Source organism: Atractosteus spatula, chromosome 4, assembly GCF_055471065.1.
Source record: "Atractosteus spatula isolate fAtrSpa1 chromosome 4, fAtrSpa1.hap1, whole genome shotgun sequence".
NCBI lineage: Eukaryota > Metazoa > Chordata > Actinopteri > Semionotiformes > Lepisosteidae > Atractosteus > Atractosteus spatula.
This window is the reverse complement of record NC_142709.1, coordinates 67,393,502-67,411,667: the sequence shown is the minus strand read 5'-3', so window position 1 is coordinate 67,411,667 and position 18,166 is coordinate 67,393,502. Positions and strand designations below refer to the sequence as shown.

The following is an 18,166-nucleotide window of genomic DNA, read 5'->3' as shown; positions in this document are numbered from 1 at the left end:
TGCTCTTAGACAGCAACGTGGCTGAGACAGACTCCATAAGCCCTACAGATATAGAAGCAAATGTTGCCACCGAAGTCTGCCTTACTGTCCTGGATATACTTGGACTTTTTACACAGCACCATAAGGTAAATGAAACTGACATTGAATTTGAGCTGTAGACTGTAGGAGAAGAAAGTAGTTTTTTTTTGTGTTTGTGTTGTACCAGGTGAACCGTCATGTTAATCAGATTGTCATCATGTTTGTGATCAACATGTATCTAAATTTATTCTTTGCTTTTGTTTTTGCTCATACCATACTACTTCTTCAGCCTTTTGTGTTCAGTTGACATTGGTCTTTGCAACCTTAATTGCTTGGAATCCCTAATATTCTGGACAGTTTGTTATTTAATGATGAACGTGGTGATGGGCAAGGAACAGTGAGATTATCAGTTCTGGCTAAGACTACTTATATAAATGTTCTCTAGTAAGACTAGAAAATAAAAAACAGTGAATCATAATGTACAGTAATTGGAGTATGCAAAAGAAAAAAGCATTGAAACAGAATGCAAATATAATTAAAAATCTAATTACAATGTATTATACTTATGTATGGCCCACACTGTACATTGTACATTATAACAATATAACAACTATAGGGAATTATTTTAGTATTGATGTTTTTTTTTTTAATTTGATCATTTCTATTCAGAAACAACTGCAGCAGGATGACGGCCAGAATTCCCTGATGAGAAAGGTCTTCGATACCTATCTCCTGTTCTTCCAAATCAATCAGTCCACCGCAGCGCTTAAACACGTGTTTGCAGCTTTGCGGTTCTTCATCCACAAGGTGATTCGCTCTCGATTACGTTTTGTATCCTTATTCAAAAAAATATTCCAGACATTGAACACATGGCATTGGGACTGTAAAGTTATAATTGTCCCTTCATTTTAGAGCATGTTAGAAAAGGGCTTACTGATGTACTGCTATTTAAAAATATCTGCATTTTTTTAAATGTTTGCACGTTTAGTTTTAAAATCTAACTTTCCTTTGATCCTGTAGAAGGGTCATTACTGGAATAGAAATAACAGGCAATATTCTTAAGTGTTTGAATACAAAAGGATGCTGGTGGACATATACAGTAGTTATATTGGTTGCCCAGTAATTGGTCATTTGAAAGTTATGATGCTCATGAAAGCAGAAACATAAAGACACTAGTGTGATCACTTTTTTTTCTTTTTCGCTATAGTTTCCTTCAGCTTTCTTCCAAGGAAAAGCTGACCTCTGTGGGTCGTTGTGCTACGAGATTCTGAAGTGCTGCAACCACAGGTCCAGTTCCACACAGACTGAGGCGTCTGCTCTGCTCTATTTCTTCATGAGGAAGAACTTTGAATTCACCAAAGGGAAGTCCATTGTGCGATCTCATTTGCAGGTTAGTGCTAGCATTGAAATAAACCATCCTAATCCTGATGATTCTAGATCCTTCCCTGGAATATAATAAACTGAATATAAATTTTTCAAATGCTCTAAATCTAGATCACCTGAAGTGGAATTTCCTTTCTTTTAAACTGATAAACGCTTATCAAAAGAGAGGAGACTTCTTCATCTGGTTGAATGATACTCCTTAATTCCCGAATTAAAATGTATTGATTTCCACTAGAGACAATACCTTAAAACAGATATTGATGAGGGAGCCTGGATTGCAGGTTTCAGTGTGATACTCAACATTCTTAGTGCACTTTGGATAACAGATGGATTTTACAGCTAACTGATTTAAGCTCTCGTCTGTCTACAATACTGTGAATAATGGTTCTCATCTATTTTAATTTTAATTTCCATAAATTCATTTAATTTTCATAAATTGCCTGTTTACGTCATCCTGAGCATTGAACAGAATGACTTGAGATCTCACAAGTTAGAAGTTCTCACTGCACCTGTGTGTTTTGTTGCTCACAATTTTCATATTTTTGACAACACACATGGAAAAAATGGGAAAGTGTAAGCTTTTATCACCCTTTTCCATGCAACAATATCTTGAAACTGCGCTATGAATACGGAAGCTGACTGGGTGATTTTAGCATTCCAGTTGCTATTGTGTTCCATCAAGGATCAAATAAACCAAGTCATTTTATGAATAAGACACGACGGCCTCACAGATATAATCTCTGCCGTATTTTAAGAGCTCGCATTGCAGCGCTGCCTTTCTCTGAATCATTTCCAAACATCTTGTAGAGAACTTTGTCTTTTGATCCTTGCGAGACCTTTTACAAGACTAACAGAAATGTGGCATTGTGCTCCTTCTCTCCTCTCTCGTTTCATAGCTGATCAAAGCTGTTAGCCAGCTGATAGCCGATGCAGGAATCGGAGGATCACGTTTTCAGCAGTCTCTAGCCATAATAAATAACTTTGCCAATGGTGATGCACCCTTAAAAGTAAGTTTTTTCTTTCTGATAATTTATTTTTTCCACTTTTTTTCACTATTTTCAGTATTCTGTATAGGTATAGGTTATGGTTATGTTACTGTACGTGGTAGATTAACACCAGTACAGGTCTCTTCAGCAAACCAAGATGAATAAGTCAGATAAAATGTTAAAAGGTGTGTTCTGACAGGAGGAGTGCACTAGTGTGTCTCTGCTTTTTTGCCATTTACCTGTAGTTTGTGAGAACAGCATCATACTATATGAGTGCAAATGATAGTGGTGTTTGACAAGACTAATTTAATATGCACATATATTAGCCCTGCCATAAAAGTGTATCCTAGAGATTAATCTAGTTTGAAAGTCCATGAGAATTTCATTCCTTTGTATGTATTAGGTAGGAAGAGAAGCATTTGTAAGCCCTTAATGATTTAAATGTATCTCCTTTCGTGCCATGCATGCATATTTCGGTGAGATTCAAACTGAAAATGAACATGTCTGGTTAGAAAGGTATTGCTGTTACAAGTGTCACAAGTGGCACAAGTGATTTCCCGCTGAAAGGTCCTGCTCCTAATGTTGCACTCTGCTTCCTCAGAACACCTCCTTCCCAGCTGAGGTCAAGGACTTGACCAAGAGGATCAGGACAGTGCTGATGGCCACGTCGCAGATGAAGGAACATGAGAAAGACCCCGAGATGCTTGTGGACCTGCAGTACAGCCTGGCCAACTCGTACGCCAGCACGCCCGAGCTGCGCCGGACTTGGCTGGAGAGCATGGCGAAGATCCACGTCAGGAACGGAGACCTCTCGGAGGTACGCTGGCGAAGCCGTGGGTCACAGACCATGACCGAGAGAAGCCCGCACTGAGGGGCGCAGACATTCCAGAGCTTCGTCTGGTCTCAGAGCCTAAAATATCTCAATGTTTGCCAGCCTCTCAATGCTTATGTCAACTGCTTAGTGAGCAGTGGCTGGGATATTAATGTACAGCAATGTCATTAGAACTAGGAGCGCACACTAAACACTTATTAGGATTAATTAAGAACAATTAGGGTTTTCTTGCTCCATTAGGTCAAACATGTCTTGCAGTTTGAAATTTGGGAATAACAGAATTTAACAGCATGTATGAATCACCTGTATATCTGCTGAAGTTGACATGGTCAACAGAAATATGAATTCTGGATAGAATTATGAATAGTTACTTTTGTTCAAACTGCATTATCAATAATAAGCAAACTCTATGTTGAAATAAATATTCTTATCAAGACTTTTAGACTCGAGCAATTTTCATAAAATATTTCACATTATACTTTTTTATACTGTATAAAAAGTTGCAAGGGTTTCTTAAAATGTAAGCACATTGAATTTCCCAGTCCCTATTTATGGATTTGTGTTTTTTTTAAACAGTTAAATCACACTTTAAGTATGACTGCAGTTTTTACAGTTTTGCTGTTATGAATTCATTATGCTTTGCATTATTATGCTATTCCTCCGTTTATGATGCCAAACAACAGAATGATGTGGTCCTATCTATAGATATTGCCACAAAAGCATCTAGATGATCTTTATATTTCAGTTACTAGCAGATAAAAATGTAGTATGGCTTTCATTACACATTAAAAGGAGGAAAACAAGCATTTTGCCTTGTTGAACTCAGAATATTCCCAGTGTTGTGGTTTTGGTGTTAGCTGTGTAAACTCTGTAGTATTCTTAATCACTTCTTTTCTCCTAGGCTGCCATGTGTTACATCCATATTGCTGCTCTCATCGCAGAATATTTGAAAAGGAGAGGTAAGGATTTTGGTAAAAATGGTTTGATCGCACAGCTGCTGAGAGCATGAGGCACTGAAATCCTTTCCACACAAAAAAATCGAAGCGACTGAGATCCTGAGCCTTTTGCTAACTCCCAGCTTTTTCAACTGTAACATCCACGGCTATTCTACAGTCTGCATCAGTGGGTTATTATTGCCTTCCATATATTATAATGAAATCCAGAATACCCTGACAGAGGAGTGATTGAGTCCCTTAATCTTGTGTATTAGCTGATACGGAAGAACAGGTAATTATGCTTCCTACGATGCAGAATATTGAATATCCATGTATAATGCTTCACATTTGCAAAACTGCTTTTGCCTGATGCAGTTATTCCTTTATGCTCATTTTTATTTTATTCTGCACTGCTGCTTGCAAATGTTTGCATGCCTTTTCTATTCATAAAACGTACACTTGTTTATAAGCATGTTCTAATTCCTAAAGACACTCTCAGTAAATTGTTGAACTCCTACCTTAACACAGGTTACTGGAAAACAGAAAAGGCTCGGAACTCAAGTGTGTTCGCAGAGGATGCAAATGTTATTAACTATAACCACTTACTAACATCTCGAGATGGAGAATGTGAGTGTTTTAATCACACATATCAATGTATAACTTACACTGTGACTGTATTTCATTGGAGGGGTTGTTACATTAAGAAGTGGGTTAGGATGCTGAACTATGTCTTTGGCATTGAAAATCATTATTACTTAGGTGGGTCTCATAAAGAGAAGAGATACTGCAAACTTGTAGAGTATTTGTTATTTGTGCTCTTTCTCACCATAGATAACAGATAAATAATCACTGATGACAGGTTTAATTCACCTTACTTCAGTGTCAGAGTGTTAATTTATTCCTCTATATTAAATTGATTAAATGCTCTCTGTTGTAAACAAACAATGAAAGTAATGATTACAATTAAATAGTTGAATTTGTATGGAAACTTAATACAAACATTTGCACTCTGCATGTGCTCACAAGTATGTCCATACAATTTCTCATTATTTTTAATGACAGTGTCCCTGCCAAACAGTGTTTTGGCAAAATACTCTTTAAGAATGTTTTTTTTCTGGAAAAGTTACACTATTGTGTAGGAGTGTCTTGGCTCACTTCATATCATTTCTTAATTTTTATTTTGGTATTGAGTACATTCAGTGTCTATATGGATTCTTTCCAAACTAAATTCTTAGATATTTTACAATTGCCACAGTATCCCCTTTATATAAAATATCTGTTCAAGTTGTTCAGCTTTCCCACTGTTTCCATTAAAATAAATCAAGCAATTACAGAAGAACCGGATTGCAGAGAAGTCACAAGGAGATCAATGCACTTAGAGTCTGCTTTAACGAAAAAATCACGCGGAATAATTTTCCATTACCTGAACTAATGATAAATTGCATTATCTTAACTATGCGGCACCCAGTATATAAAATCGAGTTGAGATAGACTTTCGAATATGTAATAGTGCGATCCCATAAGCAGACAATATCATAGATGTATTCTTCGAGAAATAATTAATTACATAGTGATGATAAAAAAGGATACCAGGATACAGACAGATAAGGACTGCAGGCTGTAGGCTTTCCTCTGACTGGACTGTTTTACTTTTTACACACTACTAAGAACTTGCTGGACAAATTAGGTGTAAATGGATGCTGTTTTTGTATTTGTCAAGTGATAGGCGCATGTTCTAAAATGCTTGTGTTCCAAACTTCAGCTTCTTTTGCAATGGGCTGGGCAGCGTTTCTCTGCATTACCCCTAATGTAAAAGAAGAGGGAGCCATGAAGGAAGACACAGGAATGCAAGATACTCCCTATATTGAGGTAAGAGATGGCGTCCACTGCTCTTCTGAAGGCGAGGGAAGAAGGGTGGGGGTACAGTGGAGATGAGATAGGTACCTCTTCGTGAATATGCCCTTTGATGTTCTCGAACGCTGAAGCTGGTTCTGTGCTCTCTGACTTTCCCAGGACAGTCTCGTGGAGCAGCTGGAGCTGTGTGTCGACTACCTCTGGAAATCGGAGAGACACGAGCTCATCGCTGATGTCAGCAAGCCTGTGATCGCTGTGTTTGAGAAGAGAAGGGATTTCAAAGTAAGCGGTTTCGTTTTGGATTTCAGATCGGGCAGTGTTTCATAGTCTTTCATGTAGAAGAAAATTAAAAAGAATCTAGTTTGTTTTGTCCTTGTCTCTGTCCTCTGTTGCTGCATATCAGTGAAATCTAAAACATTAGTGTGTTTTTTAATGTGCAGCCTAATATTGTATGCAACATGGAGAAGGAGACATGCCTCAAGGCAGCTTATTCATTCCAGTGCACTGAATATGAATGATTTAGTTATTCAGTAACTCTTTTCCATGTCCCTGTTTCACAGAGGCTGTCAGAATTGTACTATGACATCCATCGATCATATCTCAAGGTGACAGAAGTGGTGAACTCTGAGAAACGACTGTTTGGCAGATACTACCGAGTTGCCTTTTATGGTCAGGTAAGCGGTAATCATACAATATTTTGTCTCTCTAGACTCTTTGTGACTTTGGCCTTAAAAGAGAAAGTCTCACCAGGATCACTGAGCAAGATATCAGATCTGTGACAGTAGATAATATGACCTGCTGGCCACCTTTATCAAAACAACAGGCTGTCTCTATAATCCGACACATGAGAAATGTATACTATTTTCAAATTATTTTAACAATACTTTCCACTGAGCAGTTGTCAGGAAAAATTAAGGTCGAATATAATTAACACAGCTTCTTTCCTCTTGGGTTTTTTTTCTCAATGTTCATGCATTTCTAGATTATATAAAAATATTGTGGTTGGCTTTTGTGGATACATTGGTTACATTTCTAAGTTTAAGCCTTCTGCTTCTGTGGATTTCTGCAGAGTGTTTTCTGTTTTGTTTGCATTTTCTTTTAGAATAATATACAGAGACTTAAAGTAAGATACCATTAACATAAAGCGGGAAAGAAAATATGTAATGTACTGTATATGATACAAATGTAATATACAATATACGCTTAAGTACACTTGCTTGAAGTTTACTTTGTAAAACCACCTTTGTAAAATCACTTTATATGATTTTTACTTTGTTTAATATTTTTCTTACATAAATAGTAGTGTATTTAACAAAAAAAACACCAATTATAGAGAGGTATAACATAGACATGCCTGAAAAAACCTTTTCCAAACATCACTACACAAGGCTGCAACTACAGAAAAAAACATTTTACCTAGCTGAATTTTGAATTTTGTTAGCTGTGTAAGAGTATAGCTAAACATTTAGCAGTTCATCAGCAGCTCAATTTGAAAAACCAGTTCAATATTTGCCGGTATTACAAGTGTCCTGAAATGCAGGTGGTCCCAGGGAAGGGAGAAAGTAAACCCTTCATGGTCTGCCGAATTTATACTGCACTAAGAATTGATAGAAAACAGTATTAGCTTTAAGCTTTGTGGGGTAATATTCTACATCCAGGTTTCAACCCCAAACTCTGTGGTTTGGTTGCTTTGTGAACACAAAGACAGACCTAGTAAAATTCGACTGGAAGTGGGGATCAGTGGTGTGAGAGGTGAAAAAATGTCACTGGTATCCTACCTTTGGTATCTGTATATTATTCCCTAAGCACTTCATGTTATGTGTCAATTAGCATCTTTAAAGAGTGACTGTGATTCAAGAGTGGCATGCGAAACGCAAAGAGCTCTTGTGTATTTTTAGTACTTTTCTTTTAGGTTAGCTCTAGTCTGAGCCTCTTTAATGCAGTCGTCTGCTCTTTTCTTCCTTTTTTGTCTTTTTCAAGGCAGTGGTAAGTTTTTCGTTTCTCTTGAATTTTCTTAACTGTTGCATAATGTTCCTAACGTGCTTCTGTTGGTGTCATACGTTAAAGTACACTAAAGTTGTTCTTTATATACCATATACATATATACACACGTGTGTATATATATAATCTCAGGCAATTATGTGTACATATAATATCTTAGACACTTACATTTTACATTCCCTCAAAATCCCCTTATATTCTTCTCCGTGGCCTTTCCATAGATTTCAAATGTCATCTTAACTCTTTCAAATTTTCCTGGCTTAATATTACATGACACCAATATGGTTAACATTGTAGCAGAAATGGCTGAGAGAATCTATTTTTTCATTAAGGTTTTAAAACTGTGTTCGTCTGCCATTACACCACAGTAATTTTGCCTTCACATACTGAGACTTGCTGCTTTTGGAATTGCTTCCTTTTCATTATTAGGTCTTCTTTCCATTCCACTTCTAATGTGCTGTAAATAATTCCCTTTGACATTAACACCTGTGTTGTTTTGTCACACCTAAGTCCACAATGCCCAGAGAAAATTGTCAACGTGAGAACTTAACATCTTATAATAAATTAAATGATTTAGGCCAAACTATTCGTTTGAAAATGTAGAAGTCTGTCAGGCATACTCACGGTATGTAACAAGTTTGTGTTCATTTAATCACATTTCAGTTATAAAAACTTAAGTTTAAATCCACTTGCATTGTGATTATTTTTATATTGTTTGGGTAATGAATTCCCCTTGCGGGAATATTTTCACACAGAGTCATTCCTGCTGGTTTGCTCAATCTTACGTTTAAAAGTCAAATAGAGGTCTGGACCTAGTTAAAACCCTGCTGCTGATAGTTCCAACCCAAACAAAATTCCAGATCTTTTCACAATTTTGTGCTAATCTGGGGGGTGCTACAAAATCTGAGTGTGATCTTAATAAGGGCATTAAGGCCCCGCTGTCCTTACTACTCAGATTACAGATGTTATGTGTGCCATGTTCACAACAATACCCTCATTCCCCACAGGGTGGTAGTATATACTAAGAAAGTCTTCTAACAGTCTCAGGCCTTGTGCTTCTTTATAAATGGCTGGATTTTCTATAAAACCAAAAACAAGAACCATCACAATAAAAATAACCCTCCATTAAAACAGGTTCTTTGGTTCACAGAAAAAATGAACAAAAATATTTATATAATATCCTATATTTCACTAAATAATGAAAAGAATTTCTATAAGATTCTTAATGGTGCTTCTTTATGGATAATGGTGCTATAGCAGACAACATTTTCACTTTGGGCAAAAAAGGCTTAAGGGATCTTGACAAATATCAAACACAGTGACCCCTATAATATAATTGGTCAGGCTAAAGTCTTTAGGTTGTTTTTTTTTTCATTTATTTTCTCACCAAGTATGGACTCTTCTGCTTTCTTTTTAAGCGTATTCGACAGGTGTTAATTTTAGTGCTTATGCATAAATGCTTACAAAACCCTGAAGTATTTGCAGTTTCCTCATTAGCCCTGTCATGTACTGATATTTTGAATACTTATTTTAGTGGCTTTATTTTACCAAACAATAAAATATTTCAGTATTTGATAATGAATTGCTCAACAACACTTTTTCTTTAATAAAATATCAAGGCAAATGATTGTTAAATTTGGATTTGTTTTTGTTCCATGAGATCTCCCAGATTTGATGATGAATACATTAGTAGGATGATTTTTCCTTATTAGCCAGTTAATCTAAAAAAAAGACACAAGAGAAGGAAATTTCTTTTCTGTGACAGTTCTTTTCAGCTTTCGGAATGCAAGTTTCCCACTATCAAGCAGAGTTGTTCTTTTTGTGTATTTTTTCAGCAGTTCCCTTGAATGATAGCACTCCAGAATCTACTGTATTTTTCTGAAAACCATTTTTGTTGTAAGATTCACCTTCAGTGGACAGAAAGCTAAAATGTTAACAACAATCTTCAAAGATAGATCTACAATTACTGCAGGCTCTTCACATGTAAGGTTATTTGAAAAGACAGCACAATACAGCATAATATAATATAACCATCTATCTTTTACAGGGATTTTTTGAAGAAGAGGAGAGCAAAGAATTCATATACAAAGAGCCCAAGCTGACAGGTCTTTCAGAAATATCCCAGAGGCTGCTAAAACTGTATTCCGATAAATTTGGAGCAGACAATGTAAAAATGATCCAGGATTCAAACAAGGTGCGTTTAAACCAAATTGTTTTTAATTATTATTTCAGGAAAGACATAAGGTAAAGTTTAGCTGTTTATAGTGCATTGTTATTGTGGGCATCACATTAAATATTTCCTCAGAAGAATGTTATAACACCCAGTAACAATACATTTTATTTAGGTTCAGAGAATGAAGTGCACTATGTAGTACTGTAAGATTGTGGTCACTTCTGTTCAGAGCCATAAATTCTCAACTGTTTTTAAATGGAGTGACCTTTCTAATGAGTTCATGTTTGAATTGGATCAATTATTCATTTTGATTACATTCTCGAGATAAATATGTTTTGGCTTCACTTGTCTACATGCTGTTTTTGTGTACACAACAGTTTCTTTGACAGAACTACAAATTAAAATACAATTCATTTGTGAGATACTCAGGTGGTTTTACACAGCCAGTGAATGATTCCTGTTTATAGTCTGAATCTGAAAGCTTATTACCATCTAAAATCCATTGTGTGGTAACTGACTAAACGCACTTGTATCATCATGATAAAACAGTGAGCGGGATCGTGTGGAAAAGAAATATTTTAATTTTATTCTCTCTGCCATCTCTATGTTGTTTTAGGTCAACCCTAAGGATTTGGATCCAAAATACGCCTATATTCAGGTCACGTACGTAACTCCATATTTTGATGAGAAAGAGCTTCAAGAAAAGAAGACCGACTTTGAGAGACATCACAACATCAAACGCTTTGTGTTTGAGACTCCCTTTACACTGTCTGGGAAAAAGCATGGGGACGTTGAAGAGCAGTGCAAAAGACGAACTATCTTGACAAGTGCGTCCATAGTTTTCTTCTTGAAAATATTAGCTGAATAATCCCAGACAACAGATTACAGAGTCATGTGTATCCATTAATGGTACTTGAAAACTACTTCACGATTGCCTTTCACTTCACAGTAGGTTGGATTTATTCCACAATGCCAATAATACCATGTAAACGTATCCAGTTGCAGGGTGATTCTAAATCATACTCTTTTCTAGAGTGCTGTGAGAGGGTAACAGCTGAAGTCCTCCGTCCTCCATTGCTTAGTTACTAATGGACATCCTGCTTGCCAGTCTTATACGATTACAAGGAACGTTACAGACAAGACCAGGCCATTTGGCCCATCAAGCATGTTTGCTCGTTCATAGCTAATTGATCCAAAGTTCTCAACCGGTTGTTTTTTGAAAGAAACCAGAGCATCGACTTTAACAACTTTGCTGTGTAACATATGGAATATTTCTACAGCCCTTTGCCATACCTCCAGTTCTCGATTTTTAATACACCTCCATGCAGTTTCTACTGTCCTGAAGATTGTGTTCCCACCATGGGTTTTTGCAGAATTCCACAGGGCTGTCTTTATCCATTCCACTGAGGATTTAAATATTTGAACCTGTTTTTTTCATATTCGTTTCAAAACTAAAATGTTTTTAAGGAATAAGTAATAGGTTTACTCCATGCTGAAAAAAAAGAAGGAAGAAAAGAAGGAGCACCTCACACCCTCTCACCTGAAGAAGGCTCCACGGCCGAAACGTTGTGTTTTCTTTCTTCTCTTTTCAGCATGGAATAAACCTATTACTTGTTCCTTTGCAGCCTACGCTGTTTTATTAACTGTTCAGTGTCCTATACCTGTTGTAAAATACAAAACTGTCTTTTCTATTTGTGTCTTGAAATACTAGGGAATGTCAGGTTTCCCTTTAACAAAGATTTAGAGGTCTACGGTTGTGTATTCTATGTAAATAAAGTTGCTCATAATTCTTTTCCTTTTGGTCTGCCTTGCAGCCAGCTCTACATTTCCATATGTGAAGAAACGTATCCAGGTTGTTGACCAGCAAAGCACAGAGCTCAACCCAATTGAAGTGGCCATTGATGAAATGTCACGGAAGGTGTCAGAGCTCAACCAGCTCTGCTTCATGGAGGAGGTGGACATGATCAGGCTGCAGCTGAAACTTCAGGGCAGTGTTAGTGTCAAGGTAATGTATTGAAAGCAGCAGGTGTTTAAATTTCACAGGGCCAGAGAAACCTCCAGCTGTTCCATTAGTCTGGGAGTTGAGATGCGATCTGCTGTCATGTCTTGTGAATGGAAGGAAATGAAATAGAGAGCACTTCTTTGATTTAATTCTGCCTGAAAAATTAGAATAATGGAATGCGTATGTTAAGATTGTGCTTGTGCTTTGAAATTTTAAGTTGCTGCTTGAAATTCTAAAAGGCAAACTTCACAAATGAAAGAATAACAGCAGCTGCCTTTTTGATTGCTGTGCTAGCTGCCATGCTGTTGTATAGCTGAGTGAGCCTCTTACTAACATACATCCAGAGACGTGTCTTAGAAGATTTGCAACCTAATCCTTTTCTACAAAAGAGCCTTAAATCAATTCCAAGACCATGTTTCACATAAGAGTTTAATTTGGATTATGCTTGCTCACCGTTCTTTGTCTAAAACATGATTATATCAAAAGAAAGGCTGAAGTAATACTGGATTAATTTCAATAGGCATTCATAAATAGCACACAGATTAAGGTTTATGACAATATCCCCATTAACTTAATCCTCTAGGGTCTCGAAAATAGAATTTTCTTTTTACATTTTCTCTTTTTGGAGCATCCTCTAAGGCAGTATTGCACTAGTGATTAGCAGTCAGTTTATTAACATGCAAACATTTCAGTCTTTCCAGAGGAATGTGATGTAATGTGTGCAGAACAGTTTATTCAAAGGGCTGGAAAGGGAAAACAAAACCCTTTATGCAGTGACTGTCCAAATCACCATATCTTTTAATGTTCGTTGGCTGCCCACATTACATATGCTTGAATTTCGGAATGCCTGCTCTGCGTTTTTATGACAGAAATGCTTATGATGACTGAACGTCCAGCAGCTTTACTACAACTAATATGTTGTGCTACACTGCATTGTCGACAGGAGGGTCTCCATCCAGCACCCCTCCACTTTCTAAGTGCTGCTTCCAAATCAGAGTCACTGGGGGTGGGAGTCTATCCTGGCAAGCAATGAGCGCAAGGCAGGGTACAGCCCAGACGGGCATAGTCCTTCACACAGACATGCATATGCACATCCTCATACCCAGGACCAACCAATTTTCCCAGAGGCTAATTAACCCAGCTGCATGTTTTTGGACTGTGGGAGGAAACCGGAGTTTCACTCGAACATGGGAAGGATATACGCACTCCGCACTGATAGCTCCCCAGGTCTGGAATTGAACCCAGGGCCCCTGTGCGGCGATTGTCCCTGACCACTGCACCACCGTGCTGCCCTTGACTGGGCCTCCTGGTGAATGAAATCTCCAATGTTGCAGGTCAATGCTGGCCCGATGGCGTACGCCCGAGCTTTCCTGGAGGAGAAGAATGCAAAGAAGTATCCCGACAACCAAGTGAAACTCCTGAAAGAGATTTTCAGGTAATGCTTGTGGTCATTTGTTTCTTCTGCGAGTCATTTTAATTCAAAATTAAAAGAAGACAAACATGAAATGCTAGCCTAGATAGGTCACCAAGTAGAATTGCACATCAGAAACAGATGACAAGAAACGGAGAGGCGTAGAACACATTTGGGAAAATATCCTGTTTCATTGCCGGAGATGGCTTCAACCTAGAGATTTGAATTCCTCATAATTTTCATAATTTATAGAGCCTTTCGGTTTTCTCAGTTTGTCGTGTAAACCTGAATGATTTCTGGAACACTCAGTACCCTAGAAGTTTGAGATTGGATCTGTCTACAGATTGATTTATTGTTTTACATTCCATTCTACCATGGAGATTAAAAAATGCAGTTGAGTGAATAAATCGAAGGTCTGTAGCCCTTATATCCCTTCTTGGTGGGAGTACTTGTAGAACATTTCTCATTCTGCAGTACTGGGCAGCATCATTTGCTGAAGAAATTGATAAATAATGAGGAAAGATACATATTACTGAACAGAGTCAAGTAATGGCACATCAGACTTGATTGTCGCTCTCGTGCGATGTGCCTCTTGCTGCTGCAGGCAGTTTGCAGAAGCATGCGGGCATGCTCTGGAGGTGAACGAGCGCCTGATTAAGGAGGACCAGCTGGAGTACCAGGAGGAGATGAAGACCCACTACAAAGACATGCTGAGTGAGCTCTCCAGTATCATGAATGAGCAGGTGAGCTGTCTGTGTCCCTGGCACGTCTCACTGCAGATGGGTCAGAGACTCCTGTACCGGTTGACTGAGGTGGACACACATTTAGCCTCATAATTCAGGTTCAACCCAAGCAGATTGCTCTGCTGCCTACAGCAGGTTGCACTAAACCCATCCCCTGGTTCATTTGCATCCATTCTTAACAGGTGCTACTGTCTGCTTTATTCCATACTGTCTAAATGGTAAAGCAGTGTCATTACAATCATTATTATATTGTCATGATTTTCTTAGTAATGCCCGACAACGATTTGACAATGACCATTTATTTCAGATTTTTACCGAGGATCTTTTCCACAGCTTTTCAAGGGATCACTTAGTACAAGTTTAAGGACGCGTGTCATAACAGATAATTAAAACAATAGATGGTTACACAAAACACACTTTTTTGAATTACTGTTTTAATTGTCTTTAATTAGTTGATTAAGTTTCAACATGCAATTTCTTATTATTTTAATAAAAAATAAGGAGAATTTTCTTTTTATGATAACGTTTGCACTTTTTTTTAGGTTTACTGCAAGGTAGAAGCATCCAATAGGATTCATTTAACATATTAACATATACGTACTTACCATGCTTCCCTAACAATATTGACAAGATGTCATATAATATTCATTTTTTGATCCTGCTGCTCTTAGGAAATCAGAGGTACAACTGAGCGCGTCTGTTGAGATCAGACACGATTCTGTCACGTCTCCCTGCCTGAAGACTGCAGGCAGAGCTGACCTGTATCCACACTTTTCCCAATGTTTTCCTTTGCTTTCTTTTTTTCTTCCTTAGCTGCATTATGGCACCATCTCTTCCAGTTTCTGCTCATCTCTTTCTAATATCTCACTCGCAACAGTTTCCAAAACTGGTATGTCATGTTTTCTTCTTTCCCGTTCTCTGTTCTCAGTGCTTGGTTATACCTCTCTGGCAAGTACTCATCAGTCCCTTTATGTTTGCCTTAGTTAAGAAATCTACCAATCCATCTAGTAAACGTTAGCGAACATTTTGTTTCCTTGGCTGTGGCCAAACAAAACCTGGGCACTGGTTTTGTCTGTCTTCATGCTTTGATTTTGTTCCATCCTTTCAGAATCACGTTTTAGTTGCATGCTTTACAGATTTACAGACAAAATTAAGTTGGTTTTTTTTTAAATCTGAACAGAAAAAAATGTCCCAAGGATTTTACCTGGGGCTATGTAAAGTGATATGAGGGTGGCCTTTTAACACTGGAGTTTGGAGGATACTGACATCTGTTTTTAGGGAATAGCGTGACACTGTACTGTACAGTATGTCTCTTATTCTACTATCTCTTTAACCTGCATTATTTTGTAGCTGAAATGAAAGGTGTAATTTTGGGTCAATGGAGGAAATTATTTATAACCATAAAACAGATTGTGGTATTAATAATTGTTTTAAGTTAATAACATGATCACCCAACAATCTAAATGATAAATCCAGTATTTGGGATTTTGTTTTGCTGGAGGTTTGTTCCTAATGAATGAAATCTGACATGTACTGTAGCTCTGAGTTTGATGTTTTGATTTAATTCAATTGTATGTGTTAGGGGAGGCAAATCATACACCAAAAGTCTATAGATGACAGGAAGCTTATCACAAAGTAGTTAAATACTGTAATTAATAAATAATTTACAGTACGTCTAATGATGTGGTTTAAACCCTACTTATCCTACTGAGATGGGTTTAAACCCCTGTCTTCTGTGACTGAAGCAAAAAACAATTCACCTCAGCTATATAGTAACTGGTGTGTGCTAAGTATTTTTTAATTACTGTTGAAAACGAAACACTCTGATTGAGATCAAAAAGCAGGCAGGAGAATCTCATGTGAGCACCATTAGGGAGAGCCTATGTGCTGTTATTGCTGAGGGGTGATCCCTGCGATGTGACGTGCTCTCTGGCCTGCTCAACACCACAGAAATCGGTATGAGCTCTGGCCAGATCAGCCACTGTGGCTCTGGTAGGCTCCTTCCATTTTGCCTAGGAGCTGGACAGAACAGGGTATTTTGTTACTGTAACTCTGTGGTTAAAAAGTCATGTTTCATTATGAAACGGCTGGTTTGTTATTTAAAGACGTTAATAGTTATCCAGAAAGCCATGGTTAAAAGAGTCACATTACTGAGTGAATGAATCATGCTGCAATGAGCTCAATGTTCAGAAATATTTTGCATTTTGCTTTTTATGAATGTTTGTTGTTATGAATCTCCCTGGATGATACTGTATATGTGCATCGTATAATGGCAGTGTAAACCATACTCCTGGCTTAGACTTTTTTTCCATTTCTGTTAAAGATTGTGTACAGGGAGGACACCTCAAGACAACAAGGAATGGAGCGTCATCACGTCTTTCGAGCAATCAGTAAAACCGTGGCCTCGAGCCAGCAAGGAGCCACTGAAACAGCCAAAACCGACTGACTGCGATGAAACCAAGAATGGCTGTTGAACCTGTACAGTATTCTTTTCAAAATGAAGTTTAAAAAAAAACTGTGACATTTACAAACTGGAAATAAGGGAATGGACCACAAGGGAAATCCAGAACTCGCTGCAGATTGCTGTTATGTGAATGACGTCTGTACACCACCAGACCGGTTGATTTTTAAGGCCTAGCCCATGTCGGCGTTCCCTCTGCCTGTCCCAGCCCCCTGAGGATAGTGTTGTCGAGCCTTAACCAGGCTGTGTACTTCATGTGAATGTATAGCATCAGACTGAGCTATCTTGTTTCTTAACACCCACAACTCCCAGTTACAGATTTTAAATGGAAAGTCAATGTTTTATAATGGATTTTTGATTTTGTGTACTGTTTTAAAATGTAAATAAGAATTAATATTTAATTTTTTTCTGTTCCTTTTTATATAAAATATGAAATTTGGGTTTCGAGAAATTTTAAAAAAGAAGTAACTAAATTTTATGTATAACATTTAAATAAAATTTGTTAAAGTCTGTAACAAGCAGATTACTGTGTTTCGTACCTGCCCTCTTTCTATCAAGTCATATATTCATCAGGTTGGAAACATAATCAAACATTGCATACAAATGAGTTATAAGAATGATTCTATGCTTTGTTTTTTTATGTTTTATGTTTTTTGCTTTTTCCATAGGAGAATTGCTTAAGCTTTGGAGTTTGGCCAATGTATGCAGTTACTGAGAGAAAATATTGGCAGCTGAAGGGATTTTAGAACAAATTAATTCCACCTTATCTGCTTTTAATATGCTGTAGTTAACATTTAATCGCCAATTGTAAATACATAATAATAAGTCACACAATGTAAGAGATTTCCAAGATCTAGTTAAACGACCATTATAATTTACATAATCCCTAGTATGTTTTACTTAGTAATCAACTATACTGTGTAATTCTTATAAGGATTTTTAACATCAAGTAGAAGTCAATTTCAATTATACGAAATGAGGATGACTTAAACCCGAACTGTATACGGGATGTTACATATCCAAGCTTTTCAAGATATCGGTGTCAGCTTTTCTACATTTCAAGACAGTGGTTTTGCGTCAGTTCAGTTCTGACAGTTGGAGCGCAGTAGATTGAATAAGAGCCCTAAAGTGTAACTGAGTTCAGAAAAGGCGTGTAACTGAAGATGGATAAGTAGGTGTGAATTTTACATTTACCACTCTGTGCAAAACTTTGAGAGATATGCCGCTCCTCATGATCTTGAACAGCTCCAATAAGAGTCCCTGAATTTCCATTTGTGTTCCATTGTTTCAGAACACAAAAAACTACCCTCTCTCCCTGTTTCTCTCTCATAATGCGGTTTGCCACCTTTGTTGTCAAATGGCCATTT

At 37.4% G+C, this 18,166-nt stretch overlaps 1 protein-coding gene across 6 annotated transcripts in view; it reads left to right on the top strand.

Moving 5' to 3' along the window:
• The window catches only part of dock10 (dedicator of cytokinesis 10), a 104,848-nt gene extending 87,534 nt beyond the window's left edge, over positions 1-17,314 (top strand). For 3 of the 6 annotated variants that reach the window (XM_088912805.1, XM_088912800.1, XM_088912801.1), the window contains 17 exons: positions 10-125; positions 688-825; positions 1,226-1,408; positions 2,298-2,408; positions 2,989-3,204; positions 4,121-4,178; positions 4,683-4,781; positions 5,917-6,023; positions 6,168-6,290; positions 6,569-6,682; positions 10,057-10,203; positions 10,799-11,009; positions 11,997-12,187; positions 13,519-13,619; positions 14,200-14,338; positions 15,152-15,227; positions 16,662-17,314. In XM_088912805.1, the coding sequence (XP_088768931.1) occupies positions 10-125; positions 688-825; positions 1,226-1,408; positions 2,298-2,408; positions 2,989-3,204; positions 4,121-4,178; positions 4,683-4,781; positions 5,917-6,023; positions 6,168-6,290; positions 6,569-6,682; positions 10,057-10,203; positions 10,799-11,009; positions 11,997-12,187; positions 13,519-13,619; positions 14,200-14,338; positions 15,152-15,227; positions 16,662-16,732 (2,201 nt within the window). In that variant the 3' untranslated portion in view covers positions 16,733-17,314. The remainder of the gene's footprint in view (positions 1-9; positions 126-687; positions 826-1,225; positions 1,409-2,297; positions 2,409-2,988; positions 3,205-4,120; positions 4,179-4,682; positions 4,782-5,916; positions 6,024-6,167; positions 6,291-6,568; positions 6,683-10,056; positions 10,204-10,798; positions 11,010-11,996; positions 12,188-13,518; positions 13,620-14,199; positions 14,339-15,151; positions 15,228-16,661) is intronic. The other 3 variants (XM_088912806.1, XM_088912804.1, XM_088912803.1) reach the window with 2 other exon arrangements.
• Positions 17,315-18,166: the final 852 nt, after the last annotated feature.